General features: G+C 41.7%; 1 protein-coding gene across 2 annotated transcripts in view; it reads right to left on the reverse strand.

Moving 5' to 3' along the window:
- exoc6b (exocyst complex component 6B) overlaps positions 1-26,413 on the reverse strand; it is a 160,758-nt gene that overhangs the window by 41,515 nt on the left and 92,830 nt on the right. For both annotated transcript variants that reach the window (XM_033609791.2, XM_033609793.2), the window contains 2 exons: positions 18,874-19,015; positions 11,882-11,955 (listed from right to left, as the gene is read on the reverse strand). In XM_033609791.2, the coding sequence (XP_033465682.2) occupies positions 11,882-11,955; positions 18,874-19,015 (216 nt within the window). The remainder of the gene's footprint in view (positions 1-11,881; positions 11,956-18,873; positions 19,016-26,413) is intronic.

Here is a 26,413-nt window from a genome sequence, read left to right on the forward strand (position 1 = left end):
AAAAAATAAACTAGAACTGGGTGAGGACACTAACTGAAACTGCTACGAGAGGAGAGGAGAGGAGGGGAGAGGAGATGACAGTGAGTTGAAGAGAAGAGAGGAGAAGGGGGGGTGAGGAGAGGTGATAACTAAGGAGTAAGTGGATAGGAGAGATGGAAAAGGGAGAGAAAAGAGGGAGGAGAAAATAAAGGAGTGGAAAGGAGAGGGGGAACTAAGGGGAAGAGAAAGGGAAATTAAAAAGTGGAGAGGAAAGGAGATGTGACGTGGGATGGGGTGAGGAGACGATGAAATTATGTGGAAGAGAAGAGAGGAGGAAACTGAGGTGAGGAGAAGAGAGGACAAAATTGAGAGGAGAGATGGAAAGGAGTGAGGAGAAGATGACAGTGAGTTGAAGAGAAGAGAGGAGAAGGGGGGGTTGAGGAGAGGTGATAACTAAGGAGGAAAGTGGATAGGAGAAATGGAAAAGGGAGAGGAAAGAGGGAGGAGAAAAACAGAGAAGTGGAAAGGAGAGGAGGAAACTGAGGGGAGGAGAAAATTGAGGTGAGGAGAAGAGAGGAAGAGAAGAAAAAGGTGGGAATTGAGGAGAAAACAATTGAAGACAGAAAGGGAGAGGAGAAAATTGAGGAGAGGCGAGGAGAAATCGAGGGGAGAAGAAGAGAGGAGAGGGGTCAGTGAAGAGGAGAAGGAAAGGAGAGGAGAGATGGAAAGATGCGACACTGAAAGATGAGACGAGGGGATGAAATTAAGGAGGGATGAAAAGAGGCGAGAAATATGAATAAGGAGGAGAGGAGAGGAGCGATAGAAAGACGCGACATTGAAAGACGGGACGAGGGGATGAAAAGAGGAGAGACATAAATAAAGGGAGAACTGGAGAGAGGAGCAGAGGAGGTGACAGAAACAAAAGAATCAAAAGAGTTAAAGTTCAATAAACTGGAGACTCTGAGAAAACAGAAAGACGTAAGACGGAGAGGAGCGGCGGGGTGAGGGGAGAGGAGATGACATGATGAATGGATGGAATCTGACTGTCTGTGGTCAACCAAAGGAATGAACCCGGGACCAATCAATGACAAAAGAGACACACACACACACACACACACACACACACACACACACACACACACACACACACACAGGACTGGGCCGAAGGTGGAAGAATGCATGGCTGGCGTATGAACGAGTAGAGAAGGGGATGAGTGGAAGTCTACTGTTGCAAACGTTTTTCTGGGGGGACGCCACACCGCAACACACACACACACACACACACACACACACACACACACACACACACACACACAGCGACACACACGAGGGCCAGCCAAAGGTTTGAAGTAACCACAGACTTCTGAATGTTCTAAATATAGGAGGATTGATAGGATCTGTGGAAAAGGGCAGCCTGGGGAGTGCGCACGCACACACACACACACACACACACACACACACACACACACACACACACACACACACACACACTAACACAATCAGCCTCCTACGCTCACCAAATTATTTAGCAATTGTAGAGAACAGAAGAAAGCTGCTGACAGCTCAGATAAGCTTGTTACAGTAAATCAGCCTTTTTTCTAGAGAGTCTCAGATCGTTTGACGTGAACGTAAAAAAAAAATCTGGGCCCTGTGTGATGCTGCTTTTTAGTCCGAGACCAGCGCAGGAAGGAATAACGGATTAAAGTAACCCTGGGTCGTGTGTATTATATTCAAGAGGTTTGATCGATTAAACCCAACATTAAAAACGTTAATAATAGCAAAGATAAAATGTCTTTGGTCCAGTGTTGGAACAAACAGTTTTGATAATCAATGTACTGCTCATTTTCCATTTTCTAGAGATGCATGATATATGTCAGGCTGATATTTGGAAATTTACACACCCGACACAATTGGTGGTTCAGGTACCTTTGAGCTTGGTTTGTGGGCCGCCAATAAACACAGAGAAGAACAACTGCAGCACGATATCCAGAAGATGTCTTTCACAGTTCCAAAGGAAGACAATGGGACTGATCTCTGTCAACCCGACACCAGTTAAGCCTAGTTCACATTACATGATTTTCACCGTGATTTTGACGTCGCAGAGGATCTTGAGAGCCACCTTGGGTCAGAGGTGAGTGAGCAGATAGTCTGCCACGACGAGTCCTCATGTGTGAACAAGCCTACAAGCAAGTCGCCCCCTCGTCTGTGACTGGGACTGGATATCTGGCATGCTAGAAAACTGGAGAAGTCTGACACAACTGACAAAGATCAGCCAATGAGAGGCGGGATACGTCCCACGTCAGCACGCAGGAGGACGGAAGAAATGTGAGGACGACAAGCCGCAGGGTTACCACTTGCCAGGTCCGCTTATTAGCCGCGACTTTGGGCTTGTTTCTAAAAGTGGAGTTGCTTATTTGGGCTTGCTCTCTAAACGTCACCTTCCTCTATATATATCCATCTAATAAGTTATTTAAACGCATGATAGTCGCTTCTTTTGGGCTTGTTTCCATAGCCCTGGTTGCTTGTTTCTCTCCCAAGATCTGGCAACACTGACAAGTTGGCAAGCAACAACAATATTGGGTATGGTTACATGATGGCTTCTCATTCAGAATGAAATAAATCTGAATGAAATCATTCGGAATAAAAGTCGTTCCAGGTAGTTTACATGGGAAATATTCATTCCGAATTAGGGTTTACACGGGAGATCAGTTTAATCGCCTTTATTCCGTTCTGCGCAAGGTTTGGGGCAGGGAAGGTTTCTGATTGGATAGGGGGCTGGGCGGATGTTACGTGTTTACGTTTACTGGAAGAAAACACTGTAGTCCTCGCTCCGGATAACAAGATCCTTTCCGTTCTTAGTGCCTTTTTCGGGCTTGTTTTGCTTATATTCTTGAAGCAGTTAATGTTCTGCTAATGCTTTGTCTGTTGAGGAGGAGAAGAGAGGGTCAGGACCATTCGGGACCATCTCTTGGTTTTAGAAGCTGCCATCTTGTTGCGCACACGCTATATACGTCATCGCGGCAGAACGGCAAGGAAATGAGCATATGCAGAAAGACCGGAATGAACTTAAAGATGAATGAGTGTATACAAGTGCGAGAAATTCTTTCATTTGGAATTAGAAACGGAATATTCCATCCTCTTACATCGGATTGAATTTTCAATCTCATTGGCCATTTTCATTCCAAATTAGGCGTTTACAAGATCACTTTTAATAGGAATGAACTTTCATTCCGAATGAAAAGGGAATTAAACTGTCCATGTAAACGCATTCAATGGTGGCGTCCACAGGATCACAGGGAGCGCGTTGTGTTTGGACCCAGACCCTGGAGGCAGATCTGATTCAACACTGGGAAGAGCATCCATGCCTTTACGATGTGTTGTCTCCAAGTTTGGTGACGTCAAAGCGTTATCTGGGGCTCTGTCGGCGAGGCCTCGGTGGAGAAATCTCGTGGTGTACACACACAGCTGACGGAAACACTCATCGCCAGGACGCAAAATCAGGGTGAAAATCGTGTAATGTGAACTAGGCTTTAGACACAGCTCTGAAAGACCGTCTCCAGAGTGTTAGAACGAGCTAATTAGCAGCAGCGGCTAACACTGCTTTGCATTTAAAGGCTTGACTGTTCTTCTTTCACATCCTCGTATTTCCGATCCGTAGCGTAGGGTTACATGGGGGCAGGGGTGTTGAGGGTAGACCTAATGTTGGCAGGTACAAAGAGTCAGACCTGTTCTTTGTGTTTGTCGTGTTAACAATAGTGACGTCAGTTTGATTTGGTTCAATCAGAGCTATGGAATATTAAACCAGTCATATTTTCTCACTACATCTCAGCCTTTCTTACCCTCAGGTGTACATAAACACAGGTTATACACTTCTTTTAGAAGTACAAAAATGTGAAATTATCAATTATTATATCGGTTGAAATATCCATATCGGTGCACCCCTACCATTTTCTATTGAAAATTCAACATCTTTGGGATTCTGATCTGTTGGTCAGACAAAACAAGTCATCTGACGATGTTAACCTGGTGTCTGGAAAACTGCGACAGACATTTTATAAACTAAACTTCAATCATTCTTTAAAGACTAATTGATTGGTTGACTGACAATTGAAATAGTGATGACGTGAAGCCAAACTTTGGTCATATTTCGTGCCGTATTTGCAAGTAAAGATCACAAAATTAAAGCGTACTCAAAGAGGTCAGTATTATGATTGAATTTGGTTGATTTTTGAGTGCCGTTAATGGACACTGTTGTCTTATGATGCAGTGGAAAACAGAGGAGCTGCTAACATTCAAATTGAAGGACAATTATATGAAGAATTCAAATGGTTGGACGAATCTCTTCCTGAAGTTACCAGCGTTCACATTAAGAGCAGCATGTCAAAGTCTTGCACGTGTTTCATTTCCTGTTTGTACAAAACAGTAATGTCTTGTAAGTTTGAAAGCTGTTTACTCTGCAAATCAATAAATTGTCTATACTTCACAGAGTTGGTATGGACTCTGGACACTGCTGTGTTTCTCTCATTCAATAGGAACTCGAGAACTTTCCCATCTGTAAAAGTGAGCAAAGGCAGAGGCCATGTTGTCCTTCTGGTCGAATGGAAAGAACTTCAGACTCAGCTCATAGAGAAACACAATGATGGTTAAAGCTGGGTATAGTGAGCAGCAGGTATTGCAATCTGTCAGGTACCTAAAGTTTATACTGAAAGTCTTGTTTTCAGATTCTTGGATCAGATATGTCCTGTTGTAAATCAGAATTTGGTAGCGCTGCAATGACTAGTCAATTGACAGAAATGTATTGGCGTCTACCTTGATAATCGAATAATCGTTTTAGTAATTTTTTTTAAGCAAAAGTCAAACAATTGCTGGTTTCGTGCTTCTTAAACATGATAATTTGATGTTAAATAAGTAGATGCCTTGCACACAGGAGGGCTGAATTGCTTCTTCATTTAATTTAATCTTAACTTGAAGTGCTACAAACAACGCAAATGGTTTCACCCTGATGAAGCCTTAGCCTCAGAACGACAGCACTGTTTGGTATCTGTATCAAAACTCAGGTAATGAATTGGCACCAGTTTCCGAATTTTTGATACCATAAAGAAGCCTTGATATAAGAGGGGAACATTTTTAAGCACCGTACGATTCAATTTGATTCCGATGTAGAGGGCTGTGATATGATTCTAAAACAGTTAGTAATGCATCTTTATGCATCACAATTTTTGATTTCTATACGTAATTCATTTTTCCTCGCTGTGTGACTACTTGTTAAGGCCAAATACATGGCACATGGTCGCAGCACGACACGTCTGGCGCAGCATTCCCACAGAGGAGCACGTCCATTTCAGTCAAGTAAAGCCGATACATTGATTACAGAAGCCGCACTTGCCTGTGTGGGCACCGTGATGCTCAGCATTAGTTTTACACAGCCGGTCTTTTTATTTTTCTCTATGCACAGCTGTGTTTGCATGTTCTCCCCATGTCAGCGTGGGTTCTCTCCGGTTACTCCGGCTTCCTCCCACAGTCCAAAGACATGCAGGTTAATTGGAGACTCTAAATTGTCCGTAGGTGTGAATGTGAGTGTGAATGGTTTTCTGTCTCTATGTTTCAGCCCTGTGATAGTCTGGTGACCTGTCCAGGGTGTACCCTGCCTCGCGCCCAATAGCCTACACTTCCTCACCCTACATAGACAACTGCATTATCACTTAGCAAGACTCAATACACACTGTAAAGCTGGCAGCAACCACACGCTGCAAAGACTGAGTCTGTGTAGCAGGTAAAAAACCCTGCTCCCCCCGCCCACGTGTCGGGTCCATGCCCCATGTATTCAGCTGTTACTTTTAAATCTTTGTGGATTTGTAATGATCCATACTTAGAGTTAGACCGGGCCCAAAAAAATCCAGCCCGACCCCACCCGAGCCTGTGCATGTTCTGTCCTAGCCCGTCCCGGCCCGTTCCTTTAACTGTAATTACAAGCCCGAGCCCGGTTTAAACCTGACTTTTTTTCTTTTTTTTTTAAGGATGCCAACGTGGACATTGAAGGCTGACTCACGTCTTTCTTTCCATAGCAAGCCTTTGGTCATGTGCCTTTTAAGTGTCAAGGTCCCCGTCTTTTTGCTGTCATATACCAGCATCGTGCTGCACTTGGTAAACTCAACAAAGCCGACACACTCACCGTCGACAACTCACATGTGCGCGGCCAGTGGCAGCGTCAAGTGGGGGGCTGCGGCCTCACCCCCCAGGTGTGATAAGTAGTTGTTTCATAGCCTAGGTCTATTATGAGGAGCCCGACAACACAGACTTTAGTATTATATACTAATAATAATAATGAACAGATGACTTCACTTCCATTATCTTTTACTACTGCAGGAATAGTAGAGTGTAAACAACACGCACCTGTTTACATCTGTTATGTTTCACCATCCAGTTGGTCCAGCTGTAAGAAACGTACAGCCCAGTTTTACAAAACTGTTACAGGTGATCATAACGTGAGAATGTGAGTTTAAATTTACGATTACTGGCTTCTCTGCATCAAGATATAATCTTTAAGGAAAGATCCTTCATCCCTTCTTAACATTACAGTATGTTCTGGAACAACGAGCCTGAGAACATGAAAAAAAAAAAAACAACGTCTTGATTCCAAATTTCGCACATGCTGCGTTTCTCAAACTGCTCTGAGACAAACTGTTATCATCTCACTCTGTGTGCTCTGTGTGTGTTCATCTAAGTATCTTAAGTGTGTGTGTGAGTGTGTATGTGTGTGTGTGCGTGTGTGTCCTGGGGGAACTCCTGTCTCGGCCCTGTCCCAGGACCCCGGAACCTTCCAGAACACCGGGACCCGACCACACAACAAACGGCCCCGTCAGCGTGATTTATCGGCCATTCACCGCCAGGTCACACACTCGCATACACACACACACGTAAAACACAAAGACACACACACTCATATGAGCACGTATGAAAGCGTGTCGTGAAAAATTCACCTGAAAGAATGCGCACAAACAAAAAGATGCGCTCGGGCAGATGTGCGTGCAGAGAGTGCGCATGAAAGCGGGCGCGGAGGTGGAGGAATGTGCTTCTTTTGATATGATAAGAATGGATACAAAAAACAATGGACGCAAGAGAAAGAAGTAAAAGAGCGAAGGAGCTGAATAACTGCGATGGAGTCAACCGATTCTGATCAGCAAAAGAAAGAGGAGGGGGGAGGAGGAGGAGAGCGTGGAGGCAAGAAAAGAGGATGGAGACGAGGAAGAGGAGGATGGAGCATGCAGTGGGAGCAAAGAAGGGAACGGGGGGGTTTGAAGTAAACATCGATGCTGGATGAATGCAATTTTTTTCTTTTCTCCTTCTCCCCATCTTCCCCCCTTCCTTCTCCTCCTCCGAGCGAGAGAACAAGAGGCACTACATCATCCCGACAGGCGGAGAAAGAGAAGAGAGGGAGAGAGAAAGAGGGATTGTGACGGAGGGATAAAGGGCTATCCGTCTCTGTCTGTCACCTCATTCATCGTCCCCTGCTCCGTCCTGCCGGCCCATCCGTCATCCGCTGTCACACACACAGAAAAAAATACAGACACACACTTTCCACCCACTTTCACACACTCCACAACAACTACGACAAACACACACACACACACACATCAAAGACGGGCAGGCGGACACACAAACTCTGACTCGCTCTCCGCCCTGTTTCACACATTCACTGCGACGACACACAAACGGACACACACTCTACGCTCAGTTTCACACACTTTCACATCAACGATGACAAACACACACACACACACACACACACACACACACACACACACACTGCAGCCAGAAAGCCACACAAACTTTGGGCTCTCCGCCCTGCTTCACACATTCAACAACGACACACTAACACACACTCGAAAAAGATGGCAAACACAAGTTCGCTCACACGCGCTTGCATGCACGTACGCACTTCCCTGCCAAACGCTTTTTTCGTAAAGTCGAACTAAAACGCGCACGCACACACACACACACTCCGCCCAACATCCTGTATTCTTCAGAACACAGCAGAGGCGTCCAGTTCTGTCCCTCCTCTGACTGGTTCTGCTCTGTTTTTCCCAGGATCCCGAAACGAGACGCCTCAGCACACAGCCGAGCCACTTCCTGCCCTCGGCTGTTTCTCAATATCAGGTCTGAGGACCCAGGTCGGCCCCTGGGGGAAAGTGGTAAAGCGGTCCTGAGCTGGTGACGAGCAGTGATGGTTTCACAAGACATGTCAGCTACTGAGATCAATCAAAATTCTCAATCTTAAGTCATAAAACCTGACAACAAAGCAGCGTTTGATCCATCACAAGTCATCATACCTCAAGTAAAGGAGTGCTTGTGATGGTGATGATGTCAGACTATGCCGGCAACTTACACAAGAGGCAAATGTTTGTAGATGGTGCGTTGTGCTACTAGAGATCAACAAAGGTTAGGGCTGGATCGGTTTGTTCATGAACGTGAGATCCGCCCAAAAACCTTTAGCTGTACTCCTGTTAGCAACATGCTGAGGTTAGCACAATAAGCAGATTGGCGTCTGCCTGATATCCGAACCAATCCCTGGAGACCAAGGCCTGGTTCTGCGTCATTTTGAGTCCACACTGATGCGCAGACATGCAAACATACCTGGTTGTGCCGGGGTTTTATGAGCAGGGTGGAGCAAGGTTATACAAACTACAATGTTGGCCGATATTGAGAGGACATGTTGATTAAAACCAGCCTCGACAGCAGCATCCATCTTGTCCACAGCACTTGCCATCGTGGTTATCACTCCGCATTGCTTCCATTTCACAAACGCCGATACCAGCCCTGCTTGTGGTGCTAACTGGCTGACAGTTGGTCCCTCCACTGGGCTCACTGGTAGTGTTTTATTTCAACTGAGAAACCTCTGTTTCACGCCACAAAGCCAGACGAATCACTCAACTCTGTAGAGCAGGCAGATTTCAGGGCCTGGACCGAGTGAAGATTGGCGTACGTCAGACACACTATAGCGCGCGCAAAGGAAACGATGGACTTGGAAGACCAGCCTGCAGGTTCAGATTTGTGTATAAGATAAGGGTATGACAGTGGAAACACATCCAACATGCTAACGCCGGATGCTTTGAATGTTTAAATATAGCTATGGTGGAACTCCTCCTGATGCAAAGTTTGTATTTTCAATTTCATAAGAGATGCTTTTTAGTTCTACACCCCGTTGTGACCTGTTGTCTTTTGGGAAAGACTTTCTTCAGGGTACTTACACAAGTGTTTGAAACCTTCCTAATTTTTATACTTAAATAAGTTAGAATGACCCTGACGAAGGCCACAACCCAAAACACGTCTGTCTTGCAATAAAGTTGCTCTATTTACTACAAGTGTTGCTGCAGTTTCGACCTCTTTGGACTTCCCTTTTGTCAGAAACCCCCACTGTGCCTCCACAATGAGAATAGTTAACCAAAATTGCCAGTGGGCAAAATGTTACCTCAGTCCCCAGCTAGAACATTTTGTCTCTTTGACATCTGTTCTACCGTCTGCTCGAAATAAATGAAAAGAAACGTTTCCTTATGCATTTGTTGGGTTTGTTTTTTGCTGGGCTGAACTTGCACCAAACTGTGACTTGTGTCTACTGTAACACCCCAAACTAAGGTCACAGATTATGTAAAAACATCTATGATTCTATGAGGAAGCACTTTGGTAACACTGCAAAGGGACACATGTCGAGTAGAAGCTAAAGGTATACTTCACTTTAACAAAGTAGTACAGCCAAAAAAAACAGTGTGAGGGTGAGGGAAGTGGTGTAAGAGAGTGGGGTTGAGGAGGTGTATCGGTTTCAAGGTATACCGGAGTATGAAACAGTGACTGTTACCATACTGGGTAAATTTGCTTATCAACGGTAGTGATTCTTCTCCTTTCCTTCTTTACAGCATGTCTGATGTTACTAGACATACTTCTAGGGCTACCCCTGAATAACAATTTTCCTAGTCGACCAATAGTCGTCATTTACGACCATAAGTCGACTAGTCGCCCGCATTACAGAGAAATACAAAACTGTACTAATGAACCTTCATTAATATAGGCCTATATTTTATCTACAAGTGCACGTCACACACTGAGCAAGCCGCCTGTTAATGACGCTGTGGGCTAATGGGCATGTAGCTACTTCCATGTTTCAGATGATACGTCATGTTTGTAGTCGACCAATGAAGATGAGTTTACATATCACCTTGGGTTCGTCCTTCACCTTCTCAAAATGATCCCACACTTTGGATTTCCTGCCCGACATGTTATTAACTAGCCTGTGGAATAACCGCAGGTACCAGCCCTGGAAATTAACCTGACTCCTGTCTGACTGCTGAGCATGGACACTTCCTGTGTCTGTCCTTTCAAATTAAAGTCCCACATGGTCCAGTCATACAGGTTTTGATTTATTTTGACAAGGTGCAGCTCCTCCTTTGGGTCGCAGGCCCATTCTGAATGGACAGCAGGTGACTCGACAATGTGTCAAGTTTGTAAAAAGCACACTTGACTAGAGTGAGTGACTAACAGACGGCTGCTTAACAGAGAAAACAAACTAGCTCAATGACATGGCCAAATGCGAGGATGACGCTGAGTGTATTAAACTGTGTGGACCTTGAACTAATGACTGAGGCGAAGTCTGGATCCTGTGGCTGGACCAGTTGGGAAACACTGACCTAAATAACAATGATTTTTAGCACTTTGTCATGACTTCTGTTTTGTGTGCATTTTTTAGGTTTCTTTACCCTTTGAATGGATCTATTAATGGATAGTCAGTGCCTGGCATTTGACTGCAATTTGACAGACCGGCATTTGCATGATATATGTTTTGGTAGTATTGGCACAGTCTCTACCTGGAGCTCGCATGTATGATGCCTGGGTTTGTTGAAGGTGGCGGTGCTGTTTGGGCTGAGAAAGCCATGTGTAAGTAAGGTAAAGGAGGTTATTGAGTTGGTGCGGGGAGCAGTGAGAGCTGGCATTAGGGGAGTGTCTCTGGGACGCCAGAGATCACTGTCTAGCCTCCTGGAGGTGTCGTGGGACCAACTAGACGAAACACTGGTGAAAGGAGGTTCCCACCTGATGACCCCAAAGACATGTTAGTTATCACTGCTCACTGGTCTGTATAGTTAAGCCTTGCCATAACAGCTTATCATAGGGCTTAGGAGGTTATTCACCGAGTGCTGATCCTTTTCTAGAGCACAAACTTCTTGTGTTTATTTGAATTTAATTTTAATGTTCTTTAATACATTTTGTTTTATCTCTCTACATTGGACGACTTAAAATCCCTGTTTTTATTGCATTTTCTTTATAGAATGATCTTTAATTTATTTTTTTTGTGAAGCAACTTGTAATTCTGCTTTTTAAACATGCTACAGAAATGTAACTTTATTATTAATATCATTGAGTTTATCTGTTTATCTTTATTTCCATTTGTGAACTTTCTTTGTAGCTTTGTGAAGCTGCTGGATTAACACGTGATTTATTTGCATTTCTTGCAATAATCTGAGGCATAACGTTAATCTAAAAACTGAAGAATCTGACAAGAGACAACAGCAGAGATGTTTTTTGATGGCGAAAGAAAAAAGGAAGAAATCATGTGGGAATGTTGGAATTGTAGGAGATGCGACAGAAAATAAAAAAGAGATAGGAAAAAGATGGATGGAAGGACGAGGAGGACATGAGATGGAGAGCGGAGGGTAAACAACAAAACAAAAAAAAATCAGAAAACCAAATGAAGGAGGAAGACGAGGAGGAGGAGGACTTGGGAGGATGGGAGGAAGGATGAAAAGGACAAGGGGAGGAGGAGGAGGAGGAGGTAGAAAAAAGATAGTGGAGAGAAGAAAAAAAAAAACACAGAGAAAACGAAGGAGAGAGGACCACGAGGGAGACAAAGACCTACTTGTCTCAAGTCACTGAAGGCCAGAAGCAACGTGTCACCCTGGAAGCCTGCGACCGGGCCGGCTCTGGCAAAACCTGTGGGAAAATACAAACCCGCCCCCCCCAGTCCACCCCCGGAGAGAGGGAAGAGAGGAGGAGGAGGAAAAAAAAGAGGGTGAAAAACGGAATAATAAAAGACCTGGTCGGATTCGCTATGCATCGGGATAGATTGGCAGACAAATGACAGCCTGGGGAGGAGGAGGAGGAGGAGGGGGAGGAAGGGAAGGGAAGGGGGAGGGCAGGGTGTTAGAGTCATGTCGCTGGGTCTTGTTGAAGAAGAGAAAGAGTGTGTGTGTGTGCGTGCTCGTGGGTGTGAAAGGTTTTGTGTTTAAATGTAGGTTGTGTTGAATGTGTGTGTGGAGATTTCCTAGCATTTGTCTTGCTGAATGAGTGATGGTGTGAGAGTGTGTGTGTGTAGGTGTGTGTGTGACAGTTGGTAGGCTTGTCGAGTGTGTGTTTGTGTGTGTTTATTTGTTGTTTGTACAGGGCTTCGCCCGCATGTTTGAGAACAGTTGAGGACTGTTGGAGTTTGAACCCAGGGTGACGCCGGTGTGTGTGTGACTCAGTGTGCGAGAGTGTGTGTGTCGGGGTCGAACGGAGTGTGAGCTGGGGTCCTGGCGTCAGTTGGCCCCCGTAAACAAGCCGACTGGTATTCTGAGCGAGGGAACGAGAGAAAAGAGGAGTGCCGCGAAGAGAGGGAGAGCAAGCCTGTAGCTAATCTCTTTCACCTCAGGACACACACACACACACTGACACACACACACTAACACAAACGCCATACACACCACAGCACTGATTACACGCCTGCCATCTTCAGTGACCCCCGTGAGACACACACACACACACACACACACACACACACACACACAGAGGGCCATGCTCATGAACTGTGAAGCTATCGGCTAAACTAACCTTTAATCTCCTTCTCCAACCAAACCTCCATATACTACCTGCTCACTTTTACCTTTAACGTCACCACTTTTCCCTCCACCTTCCCAAAAATGATCCACACGAGTGTTTTCTGGTCCGTCACAGGTGCGGTGAGGATTCGGCTCATAAAAATACATGGATAATGTTAGAGCAAGATTGTGGTTGATGGTTCAAAGAAACCAAAGCAGACTGTTGGTAGGAAACGGGAGGCTGACAGCGGTCTCCAGCCCAACCATCCACCCTGAACTCCTCCCTGTGAGGTTTTGAACCACTAATAACAACATCATGCTGCGCCCACCTTTGGCTCTCAGAGTTAACAGACATAATTGGCGAGGCCACAAACGGTCCTGTTGCTGTAGTTTGTTTTGGTGAGGACAGACTACTTTTTATGTTTTATCCACCGTATTGTCATTTTCCGTGCTTACTTTAATGTCACATTTATTTCAATCCCTGCGTTTCCTTTCACTAGTTTTCCTTCTGATACTTCCATTTTTTCTGTCTTCCCCACTTCTTGTTCTCTCTCATTTCCTTTGCATTTCTAAATTTTCCCATTTTGACCAAACTGTTTCAAATTTTTCCACCTCATTCTTTCCCATTTCCTGTTTTTTCCCAAGAAAGTTTCTTCTTCCAATTTCATCACCAAAATTTTCCCATTTTGACCAAATTTGTTCTTTTAGAGTTTCACCTCTTTCCCTCATTTATTTTCCAAGATTTGTTTTTCTTTTAATCAGTATTTCCTTTTTTTCTTCTAATATTTACATTTGTAAATTTGTTTTTTCTTCGTCATATTTCCTACATATTTCTAAATTTTCCGGGTTTTTTTCCCAAGACAGTTTCTTTTTCCAATTTCATCACCTTTTCCGATCTTTCTTTCTAGTATCCCATTTTTCAAACCTTTCTTTATCATCCCCCTTTTTTCTCATCGTCTTCATATTTCCAAATATTCCCATTTTGTCCAAATTTTGCCTTAAGCGTTCTCATTTTCCACGTTTTTCCCCATTCTTCCGCCTCTTGCATTTCCTTTCACTCATTTAATTTTTTTGATGTTTTTCTTTTTTTTATCACTTTAAATTCTTTTCTACCTTCTGCCTTGCCCTCCTTTCATATTTCCTATATCTTTCAAAATTTTCCCATTTTGACCAAATTTGTTTCTAATTTTTCCGCCTCATTCTTTCCTATTTTCTGATTTTCCCAAGAAAGTTTCCTCTTCCAATTTCATCACCTTTTCCTATCTTTCTAATTTTTAAAACCTTTTTTCATCTTCCCTCTTCTTTCTCATCCTCTTCATATTTCCAAAAATTCCCATTTCGACCAAATTTGTGCCTTAAACGTTCTAATTTATCACTTTTTTCCCAGTTCTTCCGCTTCTTGCCTTTCCTATTGCTATTTTTTTTGATGGTCTTTTCTTTTTTACACTTTTTCCTATTTTTCTTCATATTTACATTTTTTACTGCTTTGCCCTCCTTTCATATTTCCTATATATTTCAAAAAATTCCCATTTTGACCAAATTTGATCTTTTTGCATTCAAATTTTTTTCACTTTTTTATTTATTTTTCACCACTTCCTTCGCTCATTTTTTTTCAAGATTTTTTCTTTTTTTCATCCGATTTTCCTTTTTTTCTTTTTATATTTACATTTACAATTCTATCTTCCACCTTCCCATCCTTTCATATTTCCTATATTTTTAAATATATTTTAAATTTTTCTGTTTTGACCAAATTTGTTTCCACAAATTTTTTTTTCATTTTTTCCGCCTCATTCTTTCCTATTGCCAGTTTTTTCCCCCAAGACAGTTTCTTCTTCCAATTTCATCACCTTTTCCTATCTTTCTTTCTAATATCTCATTTTTCAAACATTCTTTTATCATCCCCCTTCTTTCTCATCGTCTCCATATTTCCGAATATTCCCATTTTGTCCAGATTTGTGCCTTAAGCAATCTAATTTTCCACATTTTTCCCTGTTCTTCCGCCTCGTGCATTTCCTTGCGCTCATTTCATTTTTTTGATGATTGTCTTTTCTTTTTTATACTTTTTCCTATTTTTCTTAATGTATTTACATTTCTATTTTTTTCCTATCTTCTGCCTTTCCCTTCTTTCTTATTTCTCATTTATTTCAAGATTTTTTCCATTTTGACCAAATTTGTTCTTTTTGCATTCTAATTTTTTTTCTAATTTTTACAACTCTTTCCTTGCACCAAGATTTGTTTTTCTTTTCATCAGTTTTTCCTTTTTTTCCTTCTAATATCTACATTCGTAAATTTTTTCTATCTTCCATCATATTTCCTATATATTTCTAAATTTTCCTGTTTTGACCAAATATGTACAATTATTGTTATAATTTTCCAAAAAATGTTTTATCTTTTTTTCTATCATTCTACCTTTTGTTATTCATTTTATTTTTTCCAAAATGTCTCTTTTTCCTATTTTTTTCATTTTCTATCTTCCTGCTTCACTTCTACTTTTCCTTCATGTTATTAAATTTTCTTATTTTGATTAATTTTTCTTCCTAGTCTCATTGTTCTATCTTGCCACTTCCCATTTCTTTCTCATTTCCTTCATACACTTAAAAGTTCCCATTCTGATCGAATTTGTTCCTATTGATCATTTTATTTTTTCCCCAAGATAGTTTTTTATTCCACTTTTTTATTTTTCTAATATATATGTAAAGACTTTTTTTTAAATCTTTCTGCTTTAGTTTTTCCTCATGTCCTTTACATTTCTAAATTTTCCAGTTTGACCAAATTTGTTAAACTATTCAATTTTTTTCAATTTTGACTTTATTTTTTCCTTAACTGTTCAAATTTTTACCTTTTGTCCCTAATGCATCCTCATTCCTGTCCCTTATTTTAGTTTTTTCTATTTTCATCACTTTTTCCAGTTTTTTCTTCCTCATTTCCTTTAATTTCTAAATTATCTCATTTCCAATGAACTTTTTCTGCTGCTTTCAGCACTTTTTTCCATTTTTGTGCTGCTGTATCTGATTTTATTGCTGTCTGTCCCTCTCTCCTCGTCATCTTTTCTTTCTTCTCCACCTTTTAAACATCTACTTTCAACACGCTGCCTCCTTCCTCACGCTCACTTGTTTCACTCAGTTTCTCCTCCTTTTCCGTGTTGTCTGATTTTCTTGCCTCCTTCTCCGCCCTCATCCCCTCCCTCTTCTCTCTCACTTATTCCCCAGTGATCGTATTAATTTCATCTGTACCTCCCTTTTCTTTTCATCTGTCACAATCCTAAAATTCCTCCTTTAATTTAATCTCTAATTCCTCTTTCTTGTGCTCCCCCTTCACTTCCTCCTTTCTTCAAACTCACTATTAATTTTCCTTTAATCCCTCCTCTCATCCATGTATATTGCCCTCTCCTCTGCCCTTTCTTTCTTGTGTGCTCGTCTTTTTTATTTCACACCTCTTTCATTTAATCCTATTTTCTCTGCCCTCTTGCTCCTCAACTGCTTTCATCCCATTCTGCTCTACCCGTCTTATTACCTCCTTTTTTTTAAATTTAATTCCTTTAAATTCACTTTCTTTCTTCAACACTCTCCAAGAGTGTTTTCTGCTTCTTGTTCATTTCATAATTTTGTTTTATATCTGACTGTTCTATGATTTTACCCTTTTCTTTTTCACCTTCTCTTCATGACTTCCTTTATTCCAAATTCCCCATTCTTTTGTTTATTCCTTGTTTCACAGTGACCCATTCTTACTCTATCCATCCATTTTTCATTCTATCTCACGTCCCAGTTGTTCACGAAGGTGTCGCGCTTTCACTACTCATCCTCTAATTCTTTCAAATATTCATTCTACTTTCTCTCCCTTCCTCCTACGTTCCATTTTTTCATTATACTCCATTAAATTTAATCCATTACTCTTCGTCAGACTCGTTTCGTCTTTATAAACGCAGTGTAACAGTCGCTTATATTCCCCCTCATGCTCATTTTGACCTCACCTTCCCATCCATCCCCTTAATCCATCCACCTTGCGCTTTTCATTTCACCCTTCTCTCATTAATCCCTTGTTCCTGTTCCTCTCTCTGCTCTTTCTTTCAGGGCCCTTCTATCTTTCATTCACCCTTTCAAATTTAATCCCTCTTTCCCACCGTCTTGTGCTCTCCCCCTCCGTCTTTCTCTCCACCCTCTCCTCCTTTTGAATTATTCACATCTCTCAAATGTTTCACCTCTTCTGCCTCTTTTCCATTCCAACCGTCCCTCCGCTGTTTCCTCACCACCTCCCTCCCTCCATCCGTCCCGTTTGTCTTCCCTCCGTCTGCCCTGAATAAGTAACTCTGTAACCTCCTAACCCCTCCGCAGCACTGCACGCATGTCACTGCACATCACATCACAAACACACACACACACTGTGCGACCCGCCCTGTGACTCTAAGAACCTTGATCATGTAAAAACCGAGCCAACGACGCCTCGCACTCTTTCAGTCCTCCCCCCGCCTTCTTTATCTGCGAGCGCTCTGCAACTCTGAGTCCCAGAAAACAAGGAGAAGGGTGAGAGGGGAAGGAACAGAGGGATGGATGGGGGAAAAGTGAGAAGGAGAGAGGAGGAGGAAATGATGGAGCGGAGCAGGGAGGATAACAGATGGCAGCGAGAGGAAAGCAGAAAAGAGAAGAAGAAAATGTGGGAAAAGAGAGAGATAAGAGAAGGAAAAGTGACATGCAAAGGTTTTCAGAGAACAGTCGGGATCAAAGATGTTCTGCCCCCCAGCTGTAACCGGTTGATCCATAGCGCCCCCTGTGCCTTCAGATGCAAACTGCACATACGGCACTTATCAGGTTTGTTTTAAAGTAGCAGTGATGGGGAGGTGCTTCTTGACCTGCGACGTCCGTAAATGTGTGTGTCTGTGTGTGTGTGTGTGTGTGAAAGAGTAGATTAGGACAGATCAAGATATGTGAGGAAAGAAAAGGAAAGTGGACAAATAAAGGAAGTAAGAAGGGAGACGAGTTGTGGAGGACAATAAATGACTTATCAGTACATAAATATATGTATTAATTAAATCAACACAAGAATAAATATGCAAATAAATAAATAAATTCTCAAAAAACAGGTATAGATTAATAAATGTATATGAAAAACAAACAAAAAAAATGTAAATAACTACGTAAATAAATAAATAAATAAATAAATAAATAAATAAAAGAATAAATAAATGCTGGATTAAATACAAAAATTAAGGCATAAATAAATGCATAAAATACTAAATTGACAACTAAATGATGACAAAAATATGGAAATAAATGAATGTAAAAAAAGAATAAATAAAAAACTGTTAATAAATAAAATAATAAATAAATGCTGGATTAAAGGCAAAAATTAAGGCATAACTACATGCATAAAAGAATAAATTAACAAATAAATAGTGGCATAAATAAAAACAGGAATAAATAGCTAATTTTGTAAATAAATAAAAGAATAAATAAATTCTGGAATGAATACAGAAATAAAGGCATTAATAAATAATAAAAAATAAATTAACAAATAAATAGTGACATATATGTAAATAAATAAATAAATAAAAGCAGGAATAAATAGATAATTATGTAAATAAATAAAATAATAAATACAGAAATAAAGACATTGAAGAATACTTTAACAAATAAACACTGACATACAAATTGAAATATATAAAGAATAAATAAATAAATAAAGTTGATAATTGAAGATATTAAGACATACATTATAAATAACTCATATTTATTTCTACTGTTTTTTTTTTACAACTTTATTAATCTATTTCTTTATTTTTGTGTCAATATGTTAATGAGGTAGGAGGTCCTAACCTCTGCATTTATTCATGTATTTCCATATTTATTTATTTATTTATGTATTTATTTGTTCCTGTATTCTTTTTTTTTTTAATTCATTTTTCATCTTCCACAGGGAGGAAGGAGGGCAGGAGGGAAAATGGCAGAATGGAAAGGACAAAACACAGGAACTCAGTGAAGGTACAGTGAATGAAACACTGATGGGTCCGACATGAAGGACAGAGGGAAGGGAGGAATGGGAACTAAACGTCGACACTCACCTTCGCACTCCTTGACGTCGGTGTTGAGCTGGTGCAGGGCGCCCATGGAGATCTGTCTGACCTCCGGGTCGAGTAGGAGCTGCATCAGGGAGGTGGAGATGTGTTTGCAGGCTGACATGCAGGCCGTCTGGGCCACTTTACCCTGAGACACAGAGACACAGACGAGACAGAGAGAGGTGAGTCTCCACATTTTGTTTCTGCACTTCTGAGCGGACAGGACTGTGACTCCTTCCTGGGTGACAAAGTTTCTTTACATGACCTCCTCTTCCTTTTCCTATACACAGATGGATAACAATAAAATTTCTCTTATCTTTGCATCACTTCCTGTTCAACAGACCTGCTGTCTCAGACACCAAAACCTTTTCATGAACTGCAGAAACAGCCACCAACAGCACAAATATTCATACATGCACGCACACAGTGGTGATCACAATGAGTTCAGGAGCACTTAAAAACACACACACACACACACACACACACACACACACACACACAGCCAGCGTAACAAAGTGTGCTGCATTCAGGTGCAGTCAGAATGATGAAGTAGCCTAATAAGAATAAAAGCAGCGGATGGGGAAGTACATGACAACGCATTAATACAAAAACCAAAACATGTGTTTGTGTGGGCCGTGTGCGATCCAAGGGACCAGCCGTGGCCCTGATCTTGACCTCGACGTCTGCATTCCAGCAGAATGAAGCAAAGAGATGAAAAGGAGGCTGAGAAACTGAAAATGAGGTAAAGCTTGTGAAGGTTAAAGGAGGAAGTGCGGGTGGAGACGGAGAAAAGAAAGCACTGGGCGAAAATGGAAGAAATCCACAACGAGAACACATATTTATTTTCTCACAATCATGAAATAACTCCATTTTATTCCCATTATTACCTCATATCCTGCTCCTAAAGTCCATTAACAGCTTTGTTGAGATCACAAATTAACTTTCTTACAATCACAGGAGAACAAAAGTCATCTTAACCTCTGTGAGTTCTGCCCTCGTGTGTGGAAACAAGGAGCAAAAGAAAGACAGGTGCATGTTTTACAGTTTTACAGCAGGACCTGATTACTCAAATTAATCCTGATGTGACTTTGATGTTTCCTCCTGACAAACACACACACACCTTTGAGTGATTAACAAACACCAGACCTGCTTATTTAAGTACCTTCATTAATCACACAGACCCACCATGTTTAAATACACACACAATCGGACACATGTATAATTGTCTAATTGTCTCTAAGTGTTGGTGTGAATCCGTTATAATCATATAATTGCGCTGTGTGTTTGCACAGCTCTAATCACACGTGTGTGTTATTTAGTTATGTTTATAAATGTCGCTATCAGTCACAGTGAATATCATTATCGGGATTTGCCGACAAATCTGTGCACTGTGTTCTTTTTTTCAAAATAAAAACAGCCCACTGTGTCTTATCATACGGTTGTGGCATAAAACAGCACTTACAATTCTATTAAAATGTTAAAATTTGCTGTTTAAAAGAGGGAAAACATCATGTATACACACATTTCCATTGACCCTATCCATGCTAATTCCTGTAGAGGTGACTTTTATTACAGTTTAAGCAGGATTTATTCTGCGTCGATGGTGAGCCGAGGCCGTAGCTTGACATGCACCTCCCCAGAAATTTAACTACATGTCACAGCGACGCAGACCTCCTGTCTGTTTCTGTGAGCTGAAACCATTTCCCTCAGTGGAAACAAAGCTTGTATTTACTTTAATTTCACAGATAAGAAACAATAAACTGTGAAGACAATAAAGCCTCCACGAAAATAGCATTTTAAGTTTTGTGTGTGATTTATCCTGCCTTCATATGAGCAGAGGAAATCTCTGCTAGTTGCTAGGCTAATTTATACAATGTATAATGCCATAGGCTTGTGCTAATAACGTTAGCATGTTGTATTTGTTTGGAAAGCGTGTTTAGTATAAGACAGTTGTTTTGTCAGTGAACCTTGTGAGTTGTAATGGAGCCGAATTTTGTAACATTACCTTCATTAAATGTTGCTGTTGTCCCTCTCTGCTAGTTGCCAGGCTAATTTATACAATGTATAATGCCATAGGCTTGTGCTAATAACGTTAGCATGTTGTATTTGTTTGGAAAGCGTGTTTAGTATAAGACAGTTGTTTTGTCAGTGAACCTTGTGAGTTGTAATGGAGCTGAATTTTGCAACGTTACCTTTGTTAAATGTTGCTGTTGTCCCTGGCTTCATATGAGTAGAGGAAAAGTCCACTAGCTGCTAGGCTAATTTATACAATGTAAAATGCCATAGGCTTGTGCTAACAATGCATGTTGTACTTGTTGGGAAAATGTGTCCAGATAAAGACAAGTGTTTATCTGTGAATGCTGCGAGTTATAGTGAAGCTGATTTGTGTACTTGTGTTTGAAACTGTCTCTATTAAGCCATGTTTAATGTGTGTTTAATGTGTGTTTAACGCGTGTTTTGAATCAGCCAAACTAACACCCACCGCTGACTAGTGTTTTGGAGGTGTAACCTCCACGTGCATAGTCTCTGCGTCGAGTCATCACCAGCAGTCCAGCACTATCAAAACTGGGACAGTTTGAACACATGTTTTTTTGCTGACAAAAAGGCTTATTGTCATGTTTTTTTTAAGTGTATCAACTGATGTCCTCATTTCTCAGTTTGGAGAGCTATTGTGATCAACAACTGCTAGCATGTCTTGGCCCGTTAGCATACTAAGCAGCTATGTAGATGCTGCTGTCTGATAGTCTAAACTTGATTTTTTGGACCACAAGACATATGTATATGGTATAACTCTAATCTTAACTTTTACATGTTCTTTCGTCCTGGTTTGTTTGTTTTCCTACAGAGGTTAACAGTCTGGTTTCCTTTAAAGTTGGGATGAAAACCACCAGCGAATGCAAAGAATATGAAAGAAATAAACAAAACGTATAATACATTAACATTCCTGTTAAGTGATCCATTTGCAAAAAAATCCTGAGAAATGTTCAACTGTTCCTGGAATACCACATCCAGGAAATTTAACAATAAAAAAGCACAATTCAATTAAGTATTTTTTTAATTTTAGTGACATACTTTAATATCATTTCCTCCGTTTGTTCTCCAGACGGCAGCTCAACTCGCTGCCGCTGTAATAAACTGGTTTCCCCTTGGAGATCCATAAAATTAATCTTATCTTATATAACAAACCCCAACAACAGCAGAAAGATCCCATTGTAGCTGCGAGTGAACTCAGGAAAGAGTCTGGAGCGCAGTTCATTCAAGAGGCAGCCCTCACCTCAAAAGGGAAATCAAATTACACACACGGTGCACACGTGCGAGCACATATGTTTGAGAAACACACACCTACGACTGGCCGGATATCCTCCAGTACGTCGCTGGCCTCTGAACTCTGTGCACACACACACACACACACACACACACACACACACACACACACATTCTACACAACCCCAGGGGTCAATTATCATAGGGTGAGATTGAGCGTGAAATAGGCTAATTCTATTTACATGTCCTGAACCTGAGCTGACTGACACACACACACAAACACACAGGTAGGTCTGTCTGACAGAAACGGTGTTGTCTCAGAGTTCAATACAGACAACTGGGAACCATTAGCCTGAGGCACACTGGAGGAGGGAGGGAAGGAGAGGAGTGACGGTGGGAGAAGAAAGGAGAGGAAAGGTTGAGGAAAGGTGAGAAAAATAAAGGGAAGGAAAGGTGAGGAAAAAATAAGAAAAGGAAAGGAAAGGAAAGGAAAGGAAAGGAAAGCGAGGGAAGGTGAGGAAAGGAGAAGAAAGATGACTTAAGAAAAGGAAAGGACAGAACAGTTTAAGACAAGGTGGGGAAAAGGAAAGGAAAGATGAAGGAAGGACAGTAAAGGAAGGTGAGGAAAAGATTAATAAAAAAGATAAGAAAAGGAGATGGGAGGAAATGAATGGAAAGAAAAGGATGAGAGGAAAGGTGAGGTAAAGAGAGGATAAGCAAGCAAAAAGGGGAAAGGAAAGGATAGTGAAAAGGAAGGGAGAAGTGGAAAAAGTAAGGAAAGGAATGGAATGGAAAAGAGGGAAGATGAGGATAGGAGAAGACAGAGGAGTAAAAAAGGTAAAGAAAGTAAAGGACTTGACAAGACAGGAAAAGAAAAAGACGAGGGAAGGAAAGGAAATTACTTGAAAACAAAGATGAGAAAAGGACGGGAATAAATGGAATGGAAATGAAAGGAGAGAAGAGAAAAAGTGGGGAAAGGTGAGGAAAAAGAAAGGAAAGGAATGGAAAGGAGAGGAAAGGAGAAGAAAGATGACTAAAGAAAAGGCAAGAAAAGTTTCAGAAAAGGTGGGGAAGAGGACAGTAAAGGAAGGTGAGGAAAAGATGAATAAAAAAAGATAAGATAATGGAAGGAGAGGAATGGAAAGAAAAGGAGAGGAGAGGAAAGGTGAGGTAAAGAGAGGAGAAGCAAGGAAAAAGAAGAAAGGAAAGGGAAATGAAAAAGGAAAGGAGAGAGAAAAGTAAGGAAAGGAATGGAATGGAAAAGAGAGGGAAGGTGAGGAAAGGAGAAGAAAGATGAGTAAAAAAGGTAAAGAAAGGAAAGGACTTGACAAGAAATGAAAAGGCAAAAAAGAAGAGGGAAGGAAAGGAAACGACTTGAAAACAAAGATGAGAAAAGGACGGGAATAAAAGGAATGGAAAGAAAAGAAGAGAAGAGAAAAGGTGAGAAAAAGGAAGAGTGAAGAAAGGAAAGGAAAGGGGAGAAAAGCAAATGTTGAGGAAAGCATGGGAAGGTGAGTAAAGGAAAGGTGAGGGAAGAAAAGTTTGAGAAAAGGTGGGGAAAGGGACAGGAAAGCAAGGGAAAGGAAAGGAGTGGACAAGAAAGGAAAGGAAAGGAAAGGAAAGGAAAGGAAAGGAAAGGAAAGGAAAGGAAAGGAATGTGACTGATAGAAATGAAATGACTGGAAAGGAAAGATGAGAAAAGGTGAGAGAGGAGAAGACAGGAAAGGCAAGGAAAGAAAGGTTTATGGAAAGGAAAGGAAAGGAAAGGAAAGGAAAGGAGGGTAAGGTGAGTTAAGGAAAGGTGAGGAGCAGAAAGGAGAGGAGAAGAAAAGGAAGGAAGAAAGTAAGTTGAGGAGAGGACACAAAAAGGAAAGGAAAGGAAAAGAAAAGAAAGAAAAGGGAAGGAAGAAAGTAAGTTGAGGAGAGGACACAAAAGGAAAGGAAGGGAGGAAACATGCTGATGGAAGAAGCAGAGGAGTAAGAAAGGAAGGGAGGAAGGAAAGGCCAGAGGATGCTAAGGAGAGACAGATAGGAAAGACCAAGAACCGAGTGATGCTCCTTCCCCATCCTCACTCCCTCCTTTCCTCAGCGCTCCCCTCCCTCCGTCCCTCCTTCCAGCTAACAAGGGACGTTCATCAAAGAGCTCATTAAAAGCCACTCAGCTGCTAACGGCTGAACAAATAGACACGAGAGAGAAAGAAAGCAGGCGAGGTGGAGGGAAGGAGGTGAGGGGACAAGACTGGCGGTGGCGGGGTCAGGCAGAGAAAATGGGGGCGGTGAATAATCAAGAAAACAGAATGAAGGAGGGAAGAGGAAGGAAAAGGAGGAGTATTGAGAGGAATGCAGACAGACGAGAAAGACAGTAAAATATGCTAATAAATGCTTACACCTCTGTCTGTCTTAACGTTAGGGAGCTGAAAACTGATAGTTTAGATAAGACTAAAGCCGCACTGATCAGTGTTATCGATACTATAATTGAACTAAATTGCTTTTTGGCATATACATACATATACAACATATATCAACTGAATTTTTCTCAGCAGTTGGTGGAGACCAAATCAAAGCTAAAAATGAGAGTGAATGTTGGACTCATACAGTAGAAATGAACTTTTCAGAAAGGTGCTGGTGGGAAAGTGCTCGCCAGGGCCCTGACAGCACTTTCCTGCCAGGGAACGACCCTGGCCCTACGAATGTTTTTCCAACTCTGATGTGACTCTGTGCCTTTCTGAATGCGTAACTATGGCGAGCAATAGATTAGCCTTTGGAGCACTTCAGTATATTTGGTAAAGTTGATGTACTTCGACGAGTCTTGCAATTTTGGGGTTGTATACACATAATCTTTATAAGCAGGTATTTGCATATGAGTGCAGAATCTGTAGGCAACAGGACAACATTTTCGTATCTGAAACATTCTGGTTTTGGTCTGTCGTCTTGAGTAGTAGTGACCTGTTACATTTGAGCGGACTTTGCTTGCATGTCAACGTCGAAATGCAATCTCCGAATCCACTGACTATCCTTGGACAACAATTAAGCTTTTTAGCAATCTATTCTACCTATTTTTAGCTAGCTATTTATAAACATTATATTTATAGAAAGCAGCAAAAATGCTAAATCATTGTCAGACCGATAGCTGATGGGTTCTGAGTAGGGTTGGGTCGGTATGAGGGAAAAAAAAAAAAAAAAAAGGTCCGGTTTTTGTAAAAAAAAAAAAAAAAACGCATCAAGTCGGTAATACTGGATTTTCACCACCAGGAGGGGGAAAAAGACTCATTTAAAATAAAAAACGACCTTAGGACAACAGAGTGACAGTAACAAGTTGTTTTTATTCCTTACAAATAAATTTTGCAGCTTACTCAATCAGTGCAAACAAGGGTTGCCTCCTTCGTCTGGCTCAAAGCCAAAGTGTTGCCATAGTGGCGCATTCTTTGATTTCTTTGAGACTAAATTGTCCGCCATTATCAACTCCCCGTCACTATTAAACAAACTCCAGGCTACAGTAGAGGCCTCGGCGCATGCGTACTCGCACCCCCTAGCTCAGTCCCCGCCCCACCCCCACCCCCCTCTCTCTCCTGCTCGCTGTGCGCTTGGCGAAGAGGCAGACACAGGTGCCCACAGACTCGGGCGTACTATAAGCGGAGCGGACTTCGGTGTAACAATGTCCGTGAAAAATCCCCGCGATCTGAAAAATACATGCCGAACAGCACGGAGCGGAGTCCGCGCGGTCGTGCTTTGCTTGCACAGGGCTTGCGGACGTCCGCTTCTACCGGGCGGACTTCCACGGAGTCCGCTCCGCGTACGTTCCGCCCGAGTATGCGGTCTGGTCGGTCGGTCTCAAAAAAAAAAAAAAAAACCCCAGTCCAAGACGGAGTACCGAACCGAACTGGTATTACCGAGAACCGACCCAACCCTAGTTCTGAGATTGCTATGGACTGTGAACATTGACAGGCGCATGGAAAAGGAAGTCTTGACTTAGATATCCGCTGGCTACACCGAAATCCCTGAAATACTGGTCAGTGATCCCAAAGGTTGATTCATTGTCAGACCGATAGCCAATGGGTTTCAAGATTGGTGTCTACATGGTAGAATGCACTTATTGTGCCAAATTTGAAGAATGTCCCTCAAGGCGTTCTAGAGATATCGCACTCACAAGAATGGGACATAAGTACTGACAGACCTTCGGCCATAGCAATCGCCAGCTCAGAGGAGTAAAAATGTGAACGTGTGTTTCTGGTAAATAAAAGGAATGTGGTCCCATATTCAAATAAATTGTATTTTCAGGGTA

The sequence above is a fragment of the Epinephelus lanceolatus genome, chromosome 22, assembly GCF_041903045.1.
Source record: "Epinephelus lanceolatus isolate andai-2023 chromosome 22, ASM4190304v1, whole genome shotgun sequence".
NCBI classification, from domain to species: domain Eukaryota; kingdom Metazoa; phylum Chordata; class Actinopteri; order Perciformes; family Serranidae; genus Epinephelus; species Epinephelus lanceolatus.